Here is a 21211-nt window from a genome sequence, read left to right as displayed (position 1 = left end):
CAAATGAAAAGAAGCTCATCATTAGCCATTAGAGAGATGCAAATCAAAATTACACTTAGGGGGAATGTAAAATGGTACATCTGTTGTAGAAAACGGTATGGTGATTCCTCAAATAATTAAAAATAGAATTCCCATATGACCCAGCAATTCCACTCCTAGGTATACACCCTAGGGATATAAAAGTAGCTACACGATCAGACATATGTAAACCTATGTTCACTGCAGCAGTATTCACAATAGCAAAAAGGTGAAAACAACCTAGTGCTCATCAACAGATGAATGGGTAAACAAAATGTGGTACATACATACAATGGAATACTAATTAAACCAAAAAACCAAACCCACTGCCATCAAGTCTGTTCTGACGTACAACGACCCTGTAGGACAGAGTAGAACTGCCCCACAAGGTTTCCAAGGCTATAATCTCTATGGAAGCAGACTGCCACATCTTTCGCCAGCAGAGTGGCTGGTGGGTTCGAACTACTGGCCTTTTGGTGAGCAGCCAAGCGCTTAACCACTGCACCACCAGGGCCTCTTAATGGAATACTACTCAGCCATAAGAAGAAATGAAATCCTGATACATGTTACAACATGGATGAACCTAGAAGACATTATGCTAAGTGAAATAAGTCAATTACAAAAGGACAAATATTGTGTGAACTCACTTATATGAAATGACAAAAGGAAATAAATAAATAGAGACCAATGATTATTAATGGTTTCCAGGGATGGAAGGAGGGTGGGATAGAGGGAATCTATCTCTGGGAAGTAGTGAGTTTTTATCTGTGGTGATGGGAAAATTGACATCAATTAAGGGCAATAGTTACACACCTTGATTAATGTAACTGGTACTACTTTTAAAAAGTACACCAAAAAAAAAAAAAAAAGGGTAAAATGGTAAAAGTTGCATTATATATAATTTTACAGTAACAATAACAAAAAGAGTGCAGCTGTTGATACTACTTCCCCAAAATCAAACCCACTGTCCTTGAGTTGATGCTGACTCACAGTGACTCTATAGGACACAGTAACTGTCCCATAGGGTTTCAAGGCTATAAATCTTTGTGGAAGCAAACTGCCACATTTTTGCGGAGCGGCTGGTGGGTTCGAACCACCGACCTTTAACCACTGCGCCAGCAAGGCTCCTGATACTACTTACGTACGACCAAGCACTTCATGGGATTAGGTTTATTAGTTTGATGGCGTAAGGTCATGGTTTCATGGGGCAATTGAGTCAACTGGCCTAATATTGTTTTTAGAGTTTAGGTTCTGCCTCGTAGTTCAATGAAGAGTGCCTAGATTCTGAAACGCTTGCCAGCAGCCATCCAAGATACAGCAACTGGTCTGTATTTGCCTGGAGCAGCAAAGCAAGAAGACTCAGGAACTCGAGAAGGAACTGGTCTGCAGATCTAATTGCCTCCATGAATTACTGCCTCCTTTGCCATGAGACAAGAAGAAATGGGAGGTTTCCGGCTACCATTACTGAACATTTTGATCAAGGACTCAACAGATGGATTCTGATTAAAAAGGGAAAAAATGTGGAACAGAATTTCAAATTCCTATGGAAGCCAGACTTACTAGGCCCATTGAGACTGAAGAACCACCAAACCTACTGTCCTGAGATAATCTTTAAACTCTAAACCGAAACTATCCCCTGAACTCATCTTTAAACCAAACAACAGTTTAGCTCAATTAGTAAAAAATGCTTGCCTTGAGTAGTACACTCTTTTGAAGAATTATATATATGAGATCAAATTGACAATAGTAAGTCTAAAGCAGAGATAAGAAGATTATGGGGCAGTGAGTCTAAGTTAATGGTGGTGAAATAATTTGGGTAGAGATAGCAAGAATGATGACACAACATGAAGAATGTAACCATATAGAAATTGTTGAATGGGTGTATGTTTTGCTGTGTATATATTTTCACCAAAAATAAAATAAATATAAAAAAGAAAGATATTAGCACCAAGATGTGAGCATTCATAAATCCTATTTTAATTAAGTAGATATTTTAAGTTGGAAAAATTTAAACTGGTTTGTGGTAAAATACATTCACACAAAAATAGCATAACTTTCAACACTAACTATAACCATGGACCTTCAAAAAGTTTTCATAAAAAAAAAAAAATGAGATTAAAAAAACAACAAAACTACTGAATTGTGCATAGAATTAGAAAGCAGCAACAATCAAGCACTGTACCAAAACCAAAGCAAACCCACTGCCTTCAAGTTGATTCTAACTCAAAGCGATCCCATAGGACAGAGTAGAACTGCCCCATAGAGTTTCCAAGGAGTGGCTGGTGGATTTGAACTGCTGACTTTTTTTTGGTTAGCAGCCAAGCTCTTAACCACTGCGCCACCAGGGCTCCACATATTTGGGACAGTGTCATCTAAATAATAGGTACGGTATTTCTGCCTTAAATAAATATCAACAGTAATACATCATAGTTATATACTTCTTTGCCTTGCTAAGAATAAATACAAAGTTATTTCCCCCTCTAAATAATTCAACTACACTAGAATATCTAGCAAGAATGGTATGTGCTTTCAAGCTTGCCAACAAATTGACCCTGTTTATTCAAAATAATAGAGTTTTAATACAGTTTTCAATTTACTCAATTACTATTACAAAGTATTATCTTTAAAGGGAGATATATTTTAGAAGTCACAGGTCCTAGCCTTCCCTAAGTTCATCCTGTCAACATCACCAAGTAGCAGCTACCTAATATAATCCTTCCTTACCCTAGGCTATATTAGGATTAATACAGTTCTTTTAACAAAAAGGTAGTTATATAACTAACGTAATTTGTGATGAGTGGCTTCCAAAGACTAAAAATTTATTTATGTATATAGTTTTTGAGGTTTTAAGTTTCAAAAAACATCCTATGTGCCAACTGGCAACATAACCTGTCAAGGTACTTAATGCTCCCTGTTGAACAAGTGAAAGACTTTCTAGCTGTCAAAGAGAATAAAAGGTTTTAAGTCATCTCACTAGATGCTGCCTCTTCTGGCCTTTATTTGCTTGACTATTCTGACCCTCCTTGATACTCTCTCCAGGCTGTTTTTCTCATGGATCTCTTCTGATTTTTCTTTCCTCCTTCAAGTGCATCTCTTTCTTTGGCCTCCTGTTAAATGTTGGTGTTGCCCAATGTTCTGTTCCCAGGCTTTTTCTCTCATCATTTAATGTACACCCACTCACTGTTATGGCTATTTCTATATAATATATATAACACACACAGACACACATTTTATATATTGAGGACTCCCAAATCTCTCTCCTGAACAGCAAATCTGTTATTTCCACCTGCTTACTAGAAATTTCCACCTGGATATTTTTAAAACAGAATTCTAAATCTGTTCCTCTTCTAGTATTTCCCATCACAGAGTGCTTGTGGAACTGGGTGAATCTGTTAAAATATAAATCTGATCAGGTTATATTTTCTGCTTAAAACTCTTCAATTTCTCCCCCAATATTTTCCAGATTACATCTAAACTCTTGGGTAAGGCATTCAAGCCATGATCTGACTTCCATCTACCTTTCTAATTTTACTCTTAACCACCCTAATCTCCTTATCCCACCCAATCTATTACCAAATCAAATTCCTTGAGGGTTCCTAAAACAGTCATGCTCCTTCCTTCATTTACGTATTTTTAAATGCTCTTAACATTCTGTCTGGAATGTCTTCCCCATTCTTGTCCCCAAATTGTCTGTTAAACTCAGCTCATGAGTCACTTCCTCTGTGAAGACTTCCCTAACCTCTCCAGAGCTGCATCCCCTTGCATATCTTATAGAGACTTGCACATGCCTCTTATTGAATTTATCTCATTTGTAATTATGTATTTCACTTAGAAAACTATAATCTATTTCACTCTTCTGTCCCCATGACTCAATCTTATATTTAACACATGGTAAGTGCTTACCACAACTTTGTTAAGTGCATTAATCCTTCGTAAAAACAACTGAAAGATTAAAATTCACAAATGAAAAAAGAATCTTGTTCTTTATTATAGCTAAGTTGTCTAAATGCTGACAGATTTTGGTACATTTTTAAATACCTGGAGATAATAGTTTTCAGTCTAAACCTTTGTGTATGAAACAGAAAATGTCAAGCAACTAAATTAACATTCTCTGGGCCTAGGTTATATTTAGCTCGTGCAGGAACACACTGATTAGTAGTATCTATGCAAATGAAAAATATAAATAATTGCTAAGAAACAGAACAAACTTAGTCAGAAAATAGTTTTCATGCTGGCAAGGTAGCCTATGAGAATGTCTTAACAGCATAAGACAGGTGATTACATGTTCAAGAAGAAACTGCCTTCTACAAAAACACACTGTAATTAATCTTTACCTCCCTGAACTCTTTAAAAAAGAACTGACCAACTTTTCAGCGACTCTTTTTGCGTCCGAGTCATTCTGTTAGTATCACCAAAAAGCAGATCTCAATTAAGCAGAGTAGCATTTGCAGAGTCACTCAGGCGGGAAAAATCCTGAAACACTTACCAGTTTAATAAACTGTACAGAGCAATGACAGCATCAAAAGGGAGGAAAAGCAAACTAGAAGTATAAGGTGACAAGTGAAAGGGGAAAAAAGCTGACAAAAAAATAATCATTAGAAATAAAATTTAAAAAAAACTGAAAGATGCTAGAAGGCAAAAAAAAAAAAAAAAGATCAGAGGTAAAGACACATGACTACACTATCACAAAGAAGTTTACCTCTTTATTTAAAAGTCTGGATAAAATGAATAATATTAATTAATACCTTAAAATTACATGAAAAAATATTAAATAAAAATGTGATTAATAATATATACAACTATGCTTCACAATATATAAAATGAAATAAATTTGTTACCTTGATTTCTCTTTGTTCAACAGATTTTTCCCATATTTGTTGATCATATGCTCCAATCTATGGAAAACAAAGATAAAGCTACATTAAATGACCACTGTTGGTACTCAACAAATTCGAACGACTTGGCATTAATTTAGCACAGATTAGATTCAGCTCTGTCATACTTCTGTGATAAATACTGTATTGCAGTAGTTCTCAAAGTATGGTAGCCATCAGCATCATCTTGGGACACGTCGGAAATGCAAATTCTCAGGCCTAGTCCCATAGCTAGTGAAACAGAGATCTAGGTGTTAGGCAAAATAATCTGTGTTTTAAAAATCCCTCCAGGTGATTCTGATGCATTATTAAAGCTTGAAATCCACTGTCTTAGGTAATCCTTTGTTTTAAATAACACAATTGCTACAGCTCTGGCACATTTAACAAAAAGCTCCCAAGTGATAAATTCTTTATGGAGTTATTTTTAAAGAAAAACACGATTTTCTACAGTAAAAATTAACAAACATGCAGATCACAATTACCACTTAAATTAAGTTTTAAGTTGGTAAAGCAACTACAGACACAAGAAAAGCAACAAGAAGTAAAATTCCTTATGGCTTCTATGCCTACTACTCTTAGGCATTGGAAAGTTTTCTGAACTATACCTTGACCTAGGCAGGTTGAACAAGCCATTCTTTACTGTTCATCCCCAAGTTCTCTGCTGTTAGCTTCTAGTGTCGTCAGTTTCCGCTTTATTTTCAATATCCAATAGCACACTGAAATGGGTCAATGGCCTATAGTTACGATGGGAGATTTTCATTATTGTTTAATTGAAAATTCAAATTTTTAGGAATATAAAAATATTTCAGATAATTACAATTAAAAGACTAGAGACAGACAGAGATAGGTAGGGATATTATAAAGAAACTCAGGAAAGACTATTTTCTGACTCACAATATCATTCCACCCGAAAGTCCTTCTTATCTACAAATTATTTTTTAATCTTGTTTCAAAAAACAAAAAAACTGAGAAAATCAGGCTCTCCTTAGAATGATTTAAAGATAGACATGAAGAAGGTAGGCTAAAAGAATTTATTTAATGATTCCTTAAGAGCCCTTCATTTCTATTTATTTTGTACATTATCTTATTCATACTAATTCCTTTGGTCCTGCAAATCCTCTTCTCTTTTGTACAGCTCTTTTATTTTTAAAAATCATCTTATAATACTCCCTGAAAATTAAAATCTTCTAACACTTAGACCAAGCCACATGGACCAAACAACTCACTTACATGTATCTAAAACTGCCATTAGTCTCTATAAAGCAAGGTTACGAAGTTCTAGGTAAGCAACAAACTGTTAGGTTAGTCCTAAAGGTAGAGCTGCCTTAAAGTAACTAGTTGTCCCTTGCCCTCTTAAATTCTGAATTCAATTGAATAATCACCTTCCTTAAAAATGAGAAAAAGTAGACTTCCAGTCAACGTGACGCCATAGACAGGGGCACCAAGCCACCCCTCCACAACAAAGACCCCAAAACTAAGGAAAACAGAGACAAACATCATTCTTGGAATCTGAAGTCTCAAATGAAGAGAAAAAAAGAACTCAGCCAACCATCGAATGGAATCAGAAACTGATGGGACAGAGAGGGAGGAAAGATACATGCGGAGGGCCCTATCAGCTAACTCAGCACGGATCTGCAATCTTGGACTCCTGTCGGGGATCAGTAGACAGGGAGCATGGGAAAGCAGCTTTGCAGAACTCCCAGCAGGAGACAGAGCACGTGGTAACTAGCAATACATGCTTTCCCACCCCCTTCTCTCTCCGCTATGCTACCTCTGAGCTTCCTGGCTGGCTGCAGTGGCTTGGATGGCCAGGAGGTGCAGTGTCTGTGCTGCTTGGATTCATTCACCCCACCCACATTGGAGATCGGTGGACAGGGAGTATGGGAAAACAGTTTCACAAAGTTCTCACCAGGAGACAGAGCACCGGTGATATACTCTTTCCTAACCCTTACCTATCCCCCGCTCCCCACCCTGCCTTTGGCCTCCTCTGCTTCCCACCAACTGCTGTGTCTTGGCCAGGAGGCATCTGGTTTGGCCTTAGGCTGCTTGGATTTACCCTGCCCACACTGGCTGGGTCCCCGAGCTGGTGTTGGTTCTTTTCATCTCTACTGGTTTCTTCTGTGTCTCCTACCACGCCCCACTCCTTTCTCCGGAAAGCCTGGCTCTATGTGCCATCTTTGCTTCTTCTTAAAATATTAAAAGGCTGTGAAGTCATCCTCAACTGGGGAACCACTCCCCTGGCCTGCAACACCATGCTGGTAGGATCCCTGGGGCATTTGATCTTTCCTTGTTTTGCTTTGTTTGTTTTCTTCTTCTTTTCTCACCTTGGGAGCCCTTTCTAGTGGGCTGCACAGCATGGCTTAGGAGCCACTCCCCCAATCTGCACAGCCTTGTAGATGAGATCTCTGGGGGCATTTCTTTTTTCTTTTTCCCTTTCTGTCTTTCTTCATTTCTCTGTTTTCATCTCTCTACAAGTATCTTCTTCTCCTGTCTCCTGAATACCTGATGCTGTGTAATATGCTATACTGTGTGGTCTGGGAGCCACTTACCTGGTCTTAGAAGCCCCACCAGTGGGCTGCCGGGATTCCTGGGGGCTTTTCTTTTCTCTGTCAAATTTTTATCTAGTTATTTTTTTCTTTCTTTTTCTTCCTTTTTGCTTTTCTCCATTTCTCAGTTTCTCATCTCTCTACTCCAATGGCAAGGTTTTTTTTCTTTGTTTGCTTGGTTTTTTTTGGCCCCTGTTTTTCTCTCCTCTTTTTCATTCCCTAGTAGCTCCACACATCACAACCGTCTCCCTCTTTCATGCCTACCTGCACCATGCACTGAACATCACACCCCCCAGCAGCACAGGCACAGCCTACTGGAACCTGCCTAGCACTGATTCCTGGCCCGTACCATTGGCCCTAGTAAATGCCACAAACAACCCATCCCAGCCACTCCCCTTCAGCTGGACCTGCCCTGCTGCACCATAGCTGACCCACTGGCCCTGCCCATGGGACAAGGAGGTGAAAAGTATCGTGACTACGGATGAGCAAACAACAAAGAACACACAGACTGCCTGCTCAGACATAACCAAATAAAACAAAAAAGACAAAAAAACAAATCTACAATCAAGATGAAGAAAATAACTTCTGAATGTCCCGAAGACAGCAAACAATATCGAAGCATATAAAAAAACAGGATAGGCATGGTACAGTAGGCACCGAAAATAAAACACCAGATGACTTTCAAGTAGACGAAAAGGCACTGAAACTTCCTGACAGTGAATTCAAACCTCTAATATTTAGAGCAATCCAAGAGTTGAAGCAAAAAGCAGACAAAAATGAGGAATAAATAGACAATTTTTTGCAAAAGGCAAACAAATTCATGGAAAATACAGACAAAAAAATGGAACAACTCAGGAAAGTAATACAGGAACAAAATGCCAAAATAAATTCACAACTAGAAATCATACAAAAACAACAATCAGAAATCCAAAAGATAAACAACAAGATTTCAGAATGGACAGTGCCATAGAGGGGCTGAGGAGCAGGTGCGAAACGATGGAAGACAGAATCAGTGAAATTGAGGATAAAACCTGGACACAACTTTGTTTAGGGAAAATTCAGAAAAAAGAATGGAGAAAAATGAAGAAACCCTCAGAATTATGTGGGATATAATCAAAAGCAAAAATTTGCGAGTGATCAGAGTTCCAGAACAGGGAGAGAAAATGGAAAACAAAGAGAGGATCATTGAAGAACTGCTGATGGAAACCTTCCCTAACATCATGAATGATGAAAAGCTGACGATCTAAGAAGCTCAATGAACCCCATATAGGATAGACCCCAAAAGAAAAACACCAAGGCATACAATAATCACACTCACTAAAACCAAAGACAAAGAAAACATTCTGTGAGCAGCTCAAGAAAAACGAAAAGTCACGTACAGAGGAGAAACAATAAGACTAAGCTCTGATTATTCGGCAGAAACCATGCAGGCAAGAAGGCAATGCAATGACATATATAAAACCTTGACAGAAAAAAATTGCCAATCAAGAATAATATATCCTGCAAAACGTTCATTCAAATATGATGGTGAAATTAGGATATTTCTAGATAAACAGAAATTAAGAGAATATGTAAAAGCCAAGCCAAATTTACAAGAGTTATTAAAGGGAGTCCTTCCATCTGAGAACAAACAACATGACCACACGCTGAATCTAGGAGGCAAGATTGTACCAGCCAGATACCAACCTGGGAAATGAACTCTCAAGGGCTATCCAAAACCAAAACAACCGCAACAGGGAACAAGAGAAGTTAATCTGCAAAGGACAACAATGTCAGAACAATAAAAAAGGGAATAAAATGGTATAGAACTTTCTAATGCAGAGGAAGGCAAGGCAATACCAAGCAATAATACACTGGTTCAAACCTAGGAAGATATGGGTAAATTTCAAGGCAACCACAAAGACAGTTAACAAACTTACTCATCAAAATAAAGAAGAAAAACAAAGTCTCAATAAAAACAAAATCAACAAAAAACAAAAGAAATCCACAAACAAAAGAAACTCAGCGCAGGGGAGTAAGAGGAACAAAGAAAATGTTAGCACAACAAAAAAAAGCACTACAAAATGACAGCAATAAACTCACACCTATCAATAATTACACTGAATGTAAATGGCCTAAATGCACCCATAAAGAGACATAGAGTGGCAGAATGGATTAAAAAAAAAAAAAAACAGGATCCATCAATATGCTGTCTATAAGAGACACACTTTAGAAACAAAGACGTGTATTTACTAAAAATCAAAGGATGGAAAAAAATATATCAAGCAAATAACTACCATAAAAGAGCAGGAGCAACAATACTAATCTCAGATAAGAAGGACTTCAAAACAAAATCCACCATAAAAGACAAAGAAGGGTACTATATAATGATTAAAGGAACGATCCATCATGAAGACGTAACCATAACAAACATCTATGGACCCAATGACAGGGCTCCAAAATGAGTAAAACGAACTCTAACAGAACTGAAAACAGAAATTGACAGTTTTGCAATAATAGTAGGAGACTGCAATACACCACTCTCAGTAAGAGGACAGAACATCTAGAAAGAAACTCAACAAAGATACAGAATCGCTAAAGAGCACAACCAGCCAACTTGACCTCATAGATATTTTAGAACACTCCACCCAACAGCTGCAAAGTACACATTCTTTTCCAATGCACATGGAATGTTCTCCAGAACAGACCACATCCTAAGCCTTAGAGCAACCCTCAACAAAATCCAAAACACTGAGATAATACAAAGTATCTTCTCTGACCACAATGCCATCAAAACAGAAATTAACAACAGGAAGAGTAAGGGAAAAAATCAGTTACATGGAAACTGAAAAACATCCTGCTTAAAAACTACTGGGTAGTAGAAGAAATCAAAGATAGAATCAAACAAGAATGAAAACACATCATACTAAAACCTTTGGAACACAGCAAAGGCAGTACTCAGACATCAACTTACAGCACTAGATGTACACATCAAAAAAGGAACAAAATCAAAACATTACACAACTTGAACAAACAGAAAGAGAACAGCAAAAGAAGCCCACAGCCAAGAGAAGAAAGGAAACAATGAAGATCAGAGCAGAAATAAATGAAATAGAGAATAGAAAAACAATAGAAAGAATCAACAAACACAAAAGTTGGTTCTTTGGAAGGATTGACAAAATCAACAAACCACAGGCCAAATTGAAAAAAGAAGAACAGGAGAGAACACAAATAACCCAAATAAGAAATGAAATGGGGTGCATTACAGCAGACCCAATTGAAACAAAAACGATCATAACAGAGTAGTATGAAAAACTATACTCCAACAAATTTGAAAACCTAGAGGAAATGGACAAATTTCTAGAGACATACTACCTACCCAAATTAACACAAAATGATGCTGAAAATCTGAACAGACCCATAACAAGAGAAGACACTGAAAAGGCAATAAAAAAAAAAACTCCCAACAAAGAAAAGCCCTGGCCCAGATGGCTTCACTGGAGAATTCTTCAAAACATTCAGTGAAGAGTTTACACCAGTACTACTCAAACTATTTCAGAACACAGAAAAGGAAGCGATACTTCCACATTCATTCTATGAAGCCAGCATAACCCTGATACCAAAACTAGGCAAAGACACCACAAAAAAAGAAAATTACAAATCAATATCTCTCACAAATATAGACGCAAAAATTCTTAACCACATTCAAGCCCATAGAATTCAGCATCGTATCAAAAAAATAATACACCAAGACCAAGTAGGATTCATACCAGGTATGCAAGGATGGTTCAACATTAGAAAATCAATCAATGTAATCCACCACAAAAATAAAAGAAAAAAATCACATGATTATCTCAATCAATGCAGAAAAGTCTTTTGACAAAGTCCAACACCCATTCCTGATAAAAACTCTCAATAAAATAGGTATAAAAGGGAAATTTCTCAACATAATAAAGGGAATCTATGCAAAACCAACGGCCAACATACTTCTCAATGTAGAGAGGCTGAAAACATTCCCCTTGAGAACAGGAACAAGACAAGGATGTCCTTTATTACCACTCCTATTTAACACTGTGTTGGAAGTCTTAGCTAGAACAATAAGGCAAGAAACAGAAATAATGGGCATCCAAATCGGTAATGAAGAAGTACAACTGTCCCTATTTGCGGATGATATGATACTAAGGAAATCCAAAAGACTCCATAAGAAAACTACTGGAACTAATAGAAAGATTCAGCAGAGTGGCAGGATACAATATAAACATACAAAAATCAGTTGGATACTATACACCAATAAAGAGAATGATGAAAAGGAAATCAGGAAAACAATACCATTAATAATAGCCCCTAAAAAAAAAAAGCAAACTTGGGAATAAATTTAACCAGGGATGTAAAAGACCTATACAAAGAAAACTACAAAACACTACCGCAAGAAACCAAAAGAGATCATATAAATAGAAAAATATACCATGTTCATGGATAGGTAGACTCAACATTGTGAAAATGACGATTCTACCCAAAGCAATTTACAAATACCAACAACAGTCTTTAAAGAGATTAAAAACTTGTCGTTAACTTTATATGGAAAGGGAAGAGACCTGGATAAGTAAAGCACTATTGAAGAAGAAGAATAAAATAGTAGGACTTGCACTACCTGACCTTAGAACCTACTATACAGCTACAGTACTCAAAACAGCCCGATGCTGGTACAACAACAGATACACTGACCAATGGAACAGAATTGAGAACCCAGATGTAAATTCATCCATCTATAGCCAGCTGATCTTCAATAAGGGCCCAAAGTCCACCAAGTGGGGAAAAGGCAGTCTTTTTAACTAATGGTGCTGGCAAAACTGGGTGTCTATCTGCAAAAAAATGAAACAGGACCCATACCTCACACCATATACAAAAACTAACTCAACGTGGATCAAAGACCTAAATATAAAGCCGAAAACTATGACGTTCATAGAAGAAAAAATAGGATCAATGCTAGAGACCCTAATACACAGCATTAACAGGACACAAATCACAACCAACAACACACAAGCTCCAGAGGATAAGCTAGATAACTGGGATCTTCTAAAAAATAAACACTCATGCTCATCAAAAGACTTCACCAAAAGAGGAAAAAGAGAGCCTACACACTGGGAAAAAATTTTTGGCTATTACAAATCAGATAAAGTTCCAATCCCTAAAATCTACAAGAAAATCTGACACCTCCACAACAAAAAAGACAAACAATCCAAATAAAAAATGGGCAAAGGAAATGAACAGACACTTCACCAAAGAAGACATTCAAATGGCCAACAGACACATGAGGAAACGCTCAGCATCTCTAGCCATCAGAGAAAAGCAAATCAAAACCACAATGAGGTACTGTCTCACGCTGGCATTACTGGCACTAATTGATACAAAAGAAAATAACAAAGATTGGAAAGGCTGCAGGGAGATCGGAACTCTTATGCACTGCTGGTTGGAATGCAAAATGATACAACTGTTTTAGAAAACGATATGGCACTTCCTTAGAAAGCTAGAAATAGAAATACCATATGATCCAGCAATCCCACTCCTGGGTATATATCCTGGAGAAATAAGAGTCATCACACAAATAGATATATGTACACCCATGTTCACTGCAGCATTGTTCACAATAGCAAAAAGATGGAAACAACCTAGATGCCCATGAACAGATGAATGGATAAACAAACTGTGGTACGTACACACAATGGAATGTTACGCAATGATAAAGGGCAATGATGAATCTATAAAGCATCTCACAACACAGATGCATCTGGAGGACATTATGCTGAGTGAGTTAAGTGAATCATAAAAGGATAAATATTGTATGAGACCACTACTGTAAAAACTCATGAAAAGGTCTACATACAAAAAGAAACAATATTTGATGGTCAGGAGGGCAGGGAAGGTGGGAATGGAAAAACACTTAATAGACAATAGATAAGCAGTAACTTTGGTGAAGGGTAAGACAGCACACAAGGCCATGGTAGCTCCATAGACACATCCAAACTCCCTGTGGACCAAATTGCTGGGCTCAGGGTTGTGGGGACCATGGTCTCAGGGAACGTCTAGTTCAACTGGCATAACAGACTTTATAAAGAAACAGTTTATAAAGAAAATGTTCTACATTCTACTTTGGTGAGTAGCATCTGGGGTCTTAAAAGCCTGTTAGCAGCCATCTAGGATACTCCACTGGTCTCACCCCTTCAGGAGCAAGGAAGAATGAAGAAAACTAAAGACACAAGGGAAAGATTAGTTCAAACGACGAATGGACCACATCTACCATGGCCTCCACCAGACTGAATCCAGTACAACTAGATGGCGCCCAGCTATCACCACTGACTGCTCTGACAGGGATCACAACGGAGGGTCCCTGACAGAGCCTGAGAAAAATATAAAACAAATTCTTAACTCAAAAATAAAGACCAGACTCACTGGCCTGAAAGAGACTAGAGAAACCCTATGAAAATGGCCCCCAGGAACCCTTTCAGCTCAGTAATCAGGCCACTCCTGAGGTTCACTCTTCAGCCAAAGATTGAACAGGCCCATGGAACAAAACAAGACTAAAGGGGTGCACCAGCCCTGGGGCAGGGACTATAAGGTAGGAGGGAACAGGAAAGCTGGTAATAGGAAACCCAAGGTTGAGAAGGGAGAGTGTTGACATGTCACAGGGTTGTTAACGAATGTCATACAACAATGTGTGTACTAACTAATGAGAAACTAGGTTTGTTCTATAAACCTTCACCTACAGTTCAAAAAAAAAAAATCAGAAAAAGTATGGGAACATAGATTCAATAGGAGTAATTCTGCTCTACATCGATAATTCAAAATAACCAGGCTTAATTCAATCAAAATTTATTTTAAAAATCTATAACCATCTGATGTACTTGTACTTTTTAGTTATCTTGATTCTCATTAATACCCAAAGCTAACAAGAAACAGGTAATTAATATGTTTTAATGATTTTTATAAATTAGCAGTATTTTGTATTCATGTACAAAATAATGTACTTAACTCCCTTTAAAAGAACAGTGTTTTTAAATAAATGCCTTATTTATTTCAAGGAGACTCAAGAATATGGACATGGAGATAACATGTCCCACAATTCTAAATTTAGGGAAAATAATGTCTATGTGATACACTTAATCAGAAATGCATGTCAACACTTGGCATAACTAGGTTTAGTGCAACCCAGCATTTAGTACTCAATAGCCTCAGGTTTAAAATGGGGTAGAAAGTCTAATAAACTCTGCAGTGAAGCAGTGGGCAAAAGTGAAAAAAATTTTCTGAAAACTAAGGTACTTAGTTATGTCCTACTTCTACAAGCCAGGATTCTAACTCAAGTTTCGTGGGAATCATATACTTCCTCCTACTATCATTCCAATTTTTTTTTTTTTTTCCTTTTTGTACGTCTGACAAACAAAATGGGGAAGGGGAAGAGGAGAAATGAGGAAAGGAAATGGGCAAGTGAGAGTGAGGACTGGTAAGTAGAGAAAATGACTATCTTCGTCTAGATATCCACCAGGGTCAGCTGTGACTCCTAAGATAAAAATTTTGTAATGAATATCATGGTTATCAAGGGTACAAATGTTAAAACCCATATAATTGAACGGTGAAATGGGAAACATGTATCACTCAGGAATTCTAGAAAAGAAGTATCTCTGAAAAACAATTTGAAAAGCTACTCGTAGGAGATCAGATTACCACTGAGGTCATCATTCACAATAGTAGTGGTTCAGGTATCAGAGGCTAAAAAGAAAGTGTCTTAGTTTAAAAAGGCTGTTACCAATAGTTTAATTAGATTAAGTGCCTAATAAAAGACTAAAAGTTCACAAATAAACATAAGGAGGGCAAAGGAAAGCCCAGATTGAAAACATTTTAAGCATCTAGCTTCGTTAACTAGTAAACAGACCTACCATTTTTGTCAAAGTTCCAATTTTTCCCACCACTATCATGCTCAGCTTCATTTTCAGAATCTCATTTAAGAAACTCCGAAAAGCAAGATACTGCTTCACACAAACATGAAATGTCACATAAAAAGATAACACAGAGCTCAAATCCCTTCCTAACCTGACCCACACAAGGAATATCAGAGGCCAAACATGTGCCAGGACAAATGTAGTCTCACTTTGTAATCATGAGTGTGTCTGTTAAACAAAATGAAGTACATACATACAATGGACTACTCTCAGCCATAAAGAGAAGTGAAGGCCTGATACATGCTATAATATGGATGACCCTGGAAAATACTATGCAGAGTAAAATAAGTCAATCACAAAAGGACAAATATTGTACGATCTCACTTATATAAAATGAAAAGAACAGGCAAATGTATAGAGACCAAACTTTATTAGTAGTTACCAGGGGCAGGAGGGAGGGAGAGAGGAAGCTGTTATTTGGGAAGCAAAGAGTTTCTATTTATGGTGATGGGAAATTCCTATCAATTAAGGGTAATGGTTGCACAACGTGATTAATGTAATTGATATCAATGTATACCTAAAAAGGTTGAACTGACAAATGTTGTGTTACAAATATTTTTAAAACAAAAAGAGCAGCTGCTGATGCTGCTTATGTACAAATACTTCATGGGATTTGTTTTCTTGTTTTAGAGATTTAGGGACATGGCTTCATGGTACAGCCCAGTCAACAGGCCTAATATTGTTTTCAGTGTTTCTTCTGTTCTCCCTACTAGTTCCCAGCGCCTAAGGTCTTAAAAGCCTGCGAGAGGTCTCCATTTGCCTGCAGCAGCAGAGAAGGAGAATCAGGACTCAGAGGAGGAACTGGAATGCATGTCTAACTGCCTCTGTGAACAAATACCTCCTTTGCCATGAAACCAGAAGAGGTGGATGGTACCTGGCCACCATTACTGAACATTTTGATCAAAAAGATTCTATAGAAGAATCCTGATGAAAGGGGGTCGGGGGCGGGGGGAGGACAAGAACTTTAAGTTTTCTTGAAATCCAGACTTTCTGGAGCCATTGAGGCTGCATGAACACTGAAACTATTGCCCTGAGATAACCTTTAAACCTTAAACTGAAATGATTCCCTACACTTGTCTTTAAAGCAAACAATAGCTTAATTAGAAAAGAATGTTTGCCTTGAGCATTGTGCTCTTTTAAAGAATTAACTATATGGTCAAATCAACAACTCTAAAAACTGGAGAAGACACTTAAGATGATAGTGAGTTTATGTTAACAGCAGTGGAATAATTTGGAAACAGACAGCGAAAATGGTTGCATGAATAGAATTTTGCAAGACTAAAGATCTATTCATTGCAAATAACTTTTTTCAATATCAACGGTGACCATACAGGTGGACTTTGCCCGATGGAATACAAAGGAATCAAATCAACTACATCTGTGGAAAGAGAAGACAGAGAATCTCAATAGCATCAGTCAGAACAAGGCTAGGGGGCCAACTGCAAAACAGACCATCAATCAAATGCAAGTTCAAATTGAAAATGAAAATTAGAACAAGTCCATGAGAGCAAAAGTACGACCTTGAGTATGTCCGTCCTGAATTTAGAGACCATCTCAAGAATAGATCAGATGCATTAAACATTAATGACCAAAGATGAGTTGTAGAATGACATCAAGGACATCATAGAAGAAAGCAACGGGTCATTAAAAAGACAGGAAAGAAAGAAAAGATGAAAATGGATGTCAGAAGAGACTCTGAAATTTGCGCTTGAAGGCAAAGTAGCTAAAACGAAGGGAAGAAATGATAAAGTAAAAGAGCTGAACAGAAGATTTCAAAGGGTGCCCTGAAGAGACAAAGTATTATAATGAAATGTGCAAAGACCTGGAGTTAGAAAACCAAAAGGCAAGAACATGCTCGGCATTTCTCAATCTAAAAAAACTGAAGAAAAAATTCAAGCCTCGAGCTGCAATTCTGAAGCATTCTATTTACAAAATATTAAACAACGCAGGAAGCATCAAAAGAAGATGGGAAGAATACAGTCAATGTACCAGGAAGCACTGGTTGATATTCAACCATTCCCCCCCCAAAAAAGCCAACCCGTTGCCATCAAATCGATTCTGACTCACAGCAACCCTATAAGGCAGAGCAGAACTGCCCCATAGGGTTTCTAAGGGGCAGCTGATGGATTGGAACTGCCAGTCTTCTGGTTAGCAGCCAAGCTCTTAACCACTGCACCACCAGGGCTCCATTCCAGGAGGTAGTATATGATTAAGAACTGAAGTTACTAAGGGAAGAAGTCCAAACTGCACTGAATATATTGGCAAAAAACAAGGCTCCAAGAAGTAAGTGCAGGAATACCAACTGGGATGTTTCAACAAATGGATTCAAGTGCTCACTCATTTATGCCAAGAAACCTGAAGACAACCACCTGGCCAACTGACTGGAAGAGATCCATATTTGTGACCACTCCAAAGAAGGATGATCCAACAGAATGCTGAAATTACCTCCACAATACCATTAATATCACACGCAAGTAAAATTTTGCTGAAGATCATTTAGAAACAGTTGCAGCAGTACATCAACAGAGAACTGCCAGAAATTCAAATGTGTTTCAGAAGAAGAGGTGGAAGGAGGGAAATCACTGCTGATGTCAGATGGATCTTGGCTAAAAGCAGAGAATACCAGGTAGATTTCTACCTCTGTTTTATTGACTAGGGCATTGGACTGTGTGGATCATAACAAATTATGGATAACACGGCAAAGAATGGAAATTGCAGGACACTTAATTGTGCTCATGAAGAACCTGTACATAGACAAAAAGGAAGTCATTCGAACAAAATAAGGGGATGCTGTGTGGTTTAAAATCAGGGAAGGTGTGTGTCAGGGTTGTATCCTTCTTATTCAATCTGTATGCTGAGCAAATAATCCAAGAAGCTGGACTATATGAAGAAGAATGCAGCATCAGGACTGGTGGAAGATTCATTAACAACCTGTGATATGCAGAGGACACAAGCTTGTTGAAAGCGAAGAGGACTTGAAGCACTTACTGATGAAAATCAAAGACTACAGCCTTCACTATGGATTACACCACAGCATAAAACAAAAATCCTTACAACCGGACAGATAAGCAACATCATGATAAACGGAGAAGATACTGAAATTGTTAAGGATTTCACTCTACTTGGATTCACAATCTATACCCATGGAAGCAGCAGTCAAGAAATCAAAGGACGTGTTGCACTGGGCAAATATGCTGTAAAAGACCTCTTTAAAGTGTTCAAAAGCAAAGATGTCACCTTGAAAACTAAGGTGTGCCATGATATTTTCATGACCTCATATGCATGCAAAAGCTGGACAATATGAATAAGAAAGATCAAAGAAGAACTGATGCCTCTGAATTATGGTGTTGTTGAAGAATACTGAATATACCACAGACTGCCAGAAGAACAGACAAATCTGTTCTTGAAGAAATACAGTCAGAATGCTCCTTAGAAGTGAGGATGATGAGACTTCGTCTCACATACTTTGGATATGTTATCAGGAAGGACCAATTCCTGGAGAAGGTTATCATGCTTGGTAAAGTAAAGGGCCAGCAAAAAAGAGGAAGATCCTCAATGAGATGAACTGACACAGTGGCTGCAGCAATAGGCTCAAATAAAGCAAGAATTGTGAGGATGGCACAGGACCAGGCAGTGTTTTGTTCTACTGTACACAGCGTTGCTATGAGTTGGAACCAACTTTGACCTTACCTAACAACAACAACAGAACTGCCCCATAGGGGTTCCAAGGCTGTAATCTTTATGGAAGCAGACTGCCACATCTTTCTCCCTTAGAGTGGTTGATGGGTTCGAACCGCCGACCCTTCTGTTAGGCTTTTCGGTCAGCAGTCAAGCGCATAACCACCATGTCACAAGGACTCCTATAACAAACATTTCTTTTTTCCCCAGAAACATTTACGGTCACGCAAAACCATTAGCATTATTGCTAGCCTTCAGATAAATCCTCACCTAATTAGAAACCAATTCTTTTTTTTTTTTACCATTTAATTTCAAAACAAAAGTTCTCAATACTGTAAACATCAAACAGATTTTCACTTTTTTTTTTTCTTTCTTTTTGGTCATAAGTACTGACTCTCAAATGAATTTGTCTACTGAATGCCTACGAATAGCTCTGAGTTCTTATAACTACTATTAAAAAGCCTTGTTTGTAACCTGCTACCTTAAATAGCAAGATCCTTAAGTGGCTCAAACGGTTTGTGCTTTACTATTATCCTACAGGTTGGTGGTTTGAACCCTCCACCTATACTGTGGAAGAAAGGCCTGGTGATGTGTTTCCATTAACGTTATAGCAAAGAAAACCCTATGGAGCAATTCTACTCTGTAACACATGGTGTCATCATGAGTTGGAATTGTCTTGACAGCAACCAGTTTGGTTTTTTTTTTTGGTATCTTAAGTAGCAGAAGGGCAGTGGTGGTTCAGCAGTAGAATTCTCACCAACCACGGGGGAGATCTAGGTTCGATTCCTGGCCAATGTACCTCAAGCGCAGCCACCACTTGTCTGTCAGGGGAGGCATGGATGTTGCTGTGATGATGAACAGGTTTCAGTGGAGCTTCCAGATTATGACAGATTAGGAAGAAAGGCCTGACTATCTACTTCCAAAAATTAGCAAAGTAAAACCCTATGGATTACACAATGGTCTGATCCCACTGTGCACGGAGCGAACATGAGTCGCTGGCCAACTCAACAGCAGCTAACAACAACATCTTAAATAACAACTCCCATCATTTCTCCATTTATATGCTAATCTAGTCCATTCTTTTGTTTTTTCACATCTTATTTTAATCAGCATATTATCCAATGACTCTGGTTGTCAGTTACACATATGTACAGGCGCACACTCCTGTGTAAGTTTGTAAAAGTCGGAACTCATGTGACTTTAACTGCTACAGATCAAGTAACGAAGATGAATCATTTACTTGCTGGATGTAAACTCTGCAGAACGACGATGGCAGACAAAAAAGTGTGGTCTGATAACACACCAAGAGCTAGTAATTCTTTAGAAAGCTGAACAATAACCCAATTATTCTGCGAAAACTTTAAGTCTTCTAAAGCAATCTTTTCTTGGAACGCTAAAAAACATGAGATGCCAAACCATAGAAGACCTTTAATGCAATCACTAAAAATATTCCCTTATAATTCTAGTGTTATTTGGAGGGTGCCTGAAACAGGTTTAAGTATTCAAACTTAAAATATTCCAATTGGGGAAAGAAGTGTAATCTTGGAATTAAAAAACAAAAAACAAACCCAGTGACGTCGAGTCAATTCCAACTCATAGCGACCCTACAGGACAGAGCAGAACTGCCCCATAGAGCTTCCAAGGAGCACCTGGCGGATTCGAACTGCCGACCCTTTGATTAGCAGCCTTAGCACTTAACCACTACGCCACCAGGGTTTCCTAAATCTTGGAATACACGTTATTAATTATATGCAAAAAAAACCCTTCTTTGCTTCAATCGTCATTTATTTCTTTTGCTATCAATCATTATCAGAATCATACAACTAATTATCAGAATCATACAACTAAAAAATATTACTATAGGAAAAAAATGCTTGAATTGAAGGCAAATTAAAAAAAAACACGTTTAAGAAGATTTAAAATTTTTGGCAGGGGAAGATAAATGTGACTTTTCATGGAAGAACACATTTCTAGAATTCAATATATTTTAAAATATATATCTAGCTACCCTCTGACATTTGGGTTTTAATACAAAAGTATGAAAACACATTTTCATTTTCAGAGACTAAAATCTAGCTAATTATCAACAATTCCATTCATCATAATTAAAGCCACTTAAAAT

The 21211-nt window shown here is 37.7% G+C and overlaps 1 protein-coding gene across 5 annotated transcripts in view; it reads right to left on the bottom strand.

Moving 5' to 3' along the window:
- Positions 1–21211, bottom strand: part of PHTF2 (putative homeodomain transcription factor 2) — a 125611-nt gene that overhangs the window by 56002 nt on the left and 48398 nt on the right. For all 5 annotated transcript variants that reach the window (XM_049894300.1, XM_049894298.1, XM_049894301.1 and 2 more), the window contains exon 3: positions 4857–4913. In XM_049894300.1, coding sequence (XP_049750257.1) covers positions 4857–4913 — 57 coding nt within the window. The remainder of the gene's footprint in view (positions 1–4856; positions 4914–21211) is intronic.

The sequence above is a fragment of the Elephas maximus genome, chromosome 8 (genome assembly GCF_024166365.1).
Source record: "Elephas maximus indicus isolate mEleMax1 chromosome 8, mEleMax1 primary haplotype, whole genome shotgun sequence".
Classification (NCBI taxonomy): Eukaryota; Metazoa; Chordata; class Mammalia; order Proboscidea; family Elephantidae; genus Elephas; species Elephas maximus.
This window is presented reverse-complemented; position numbering and strand designations above follow the sequence as displayed.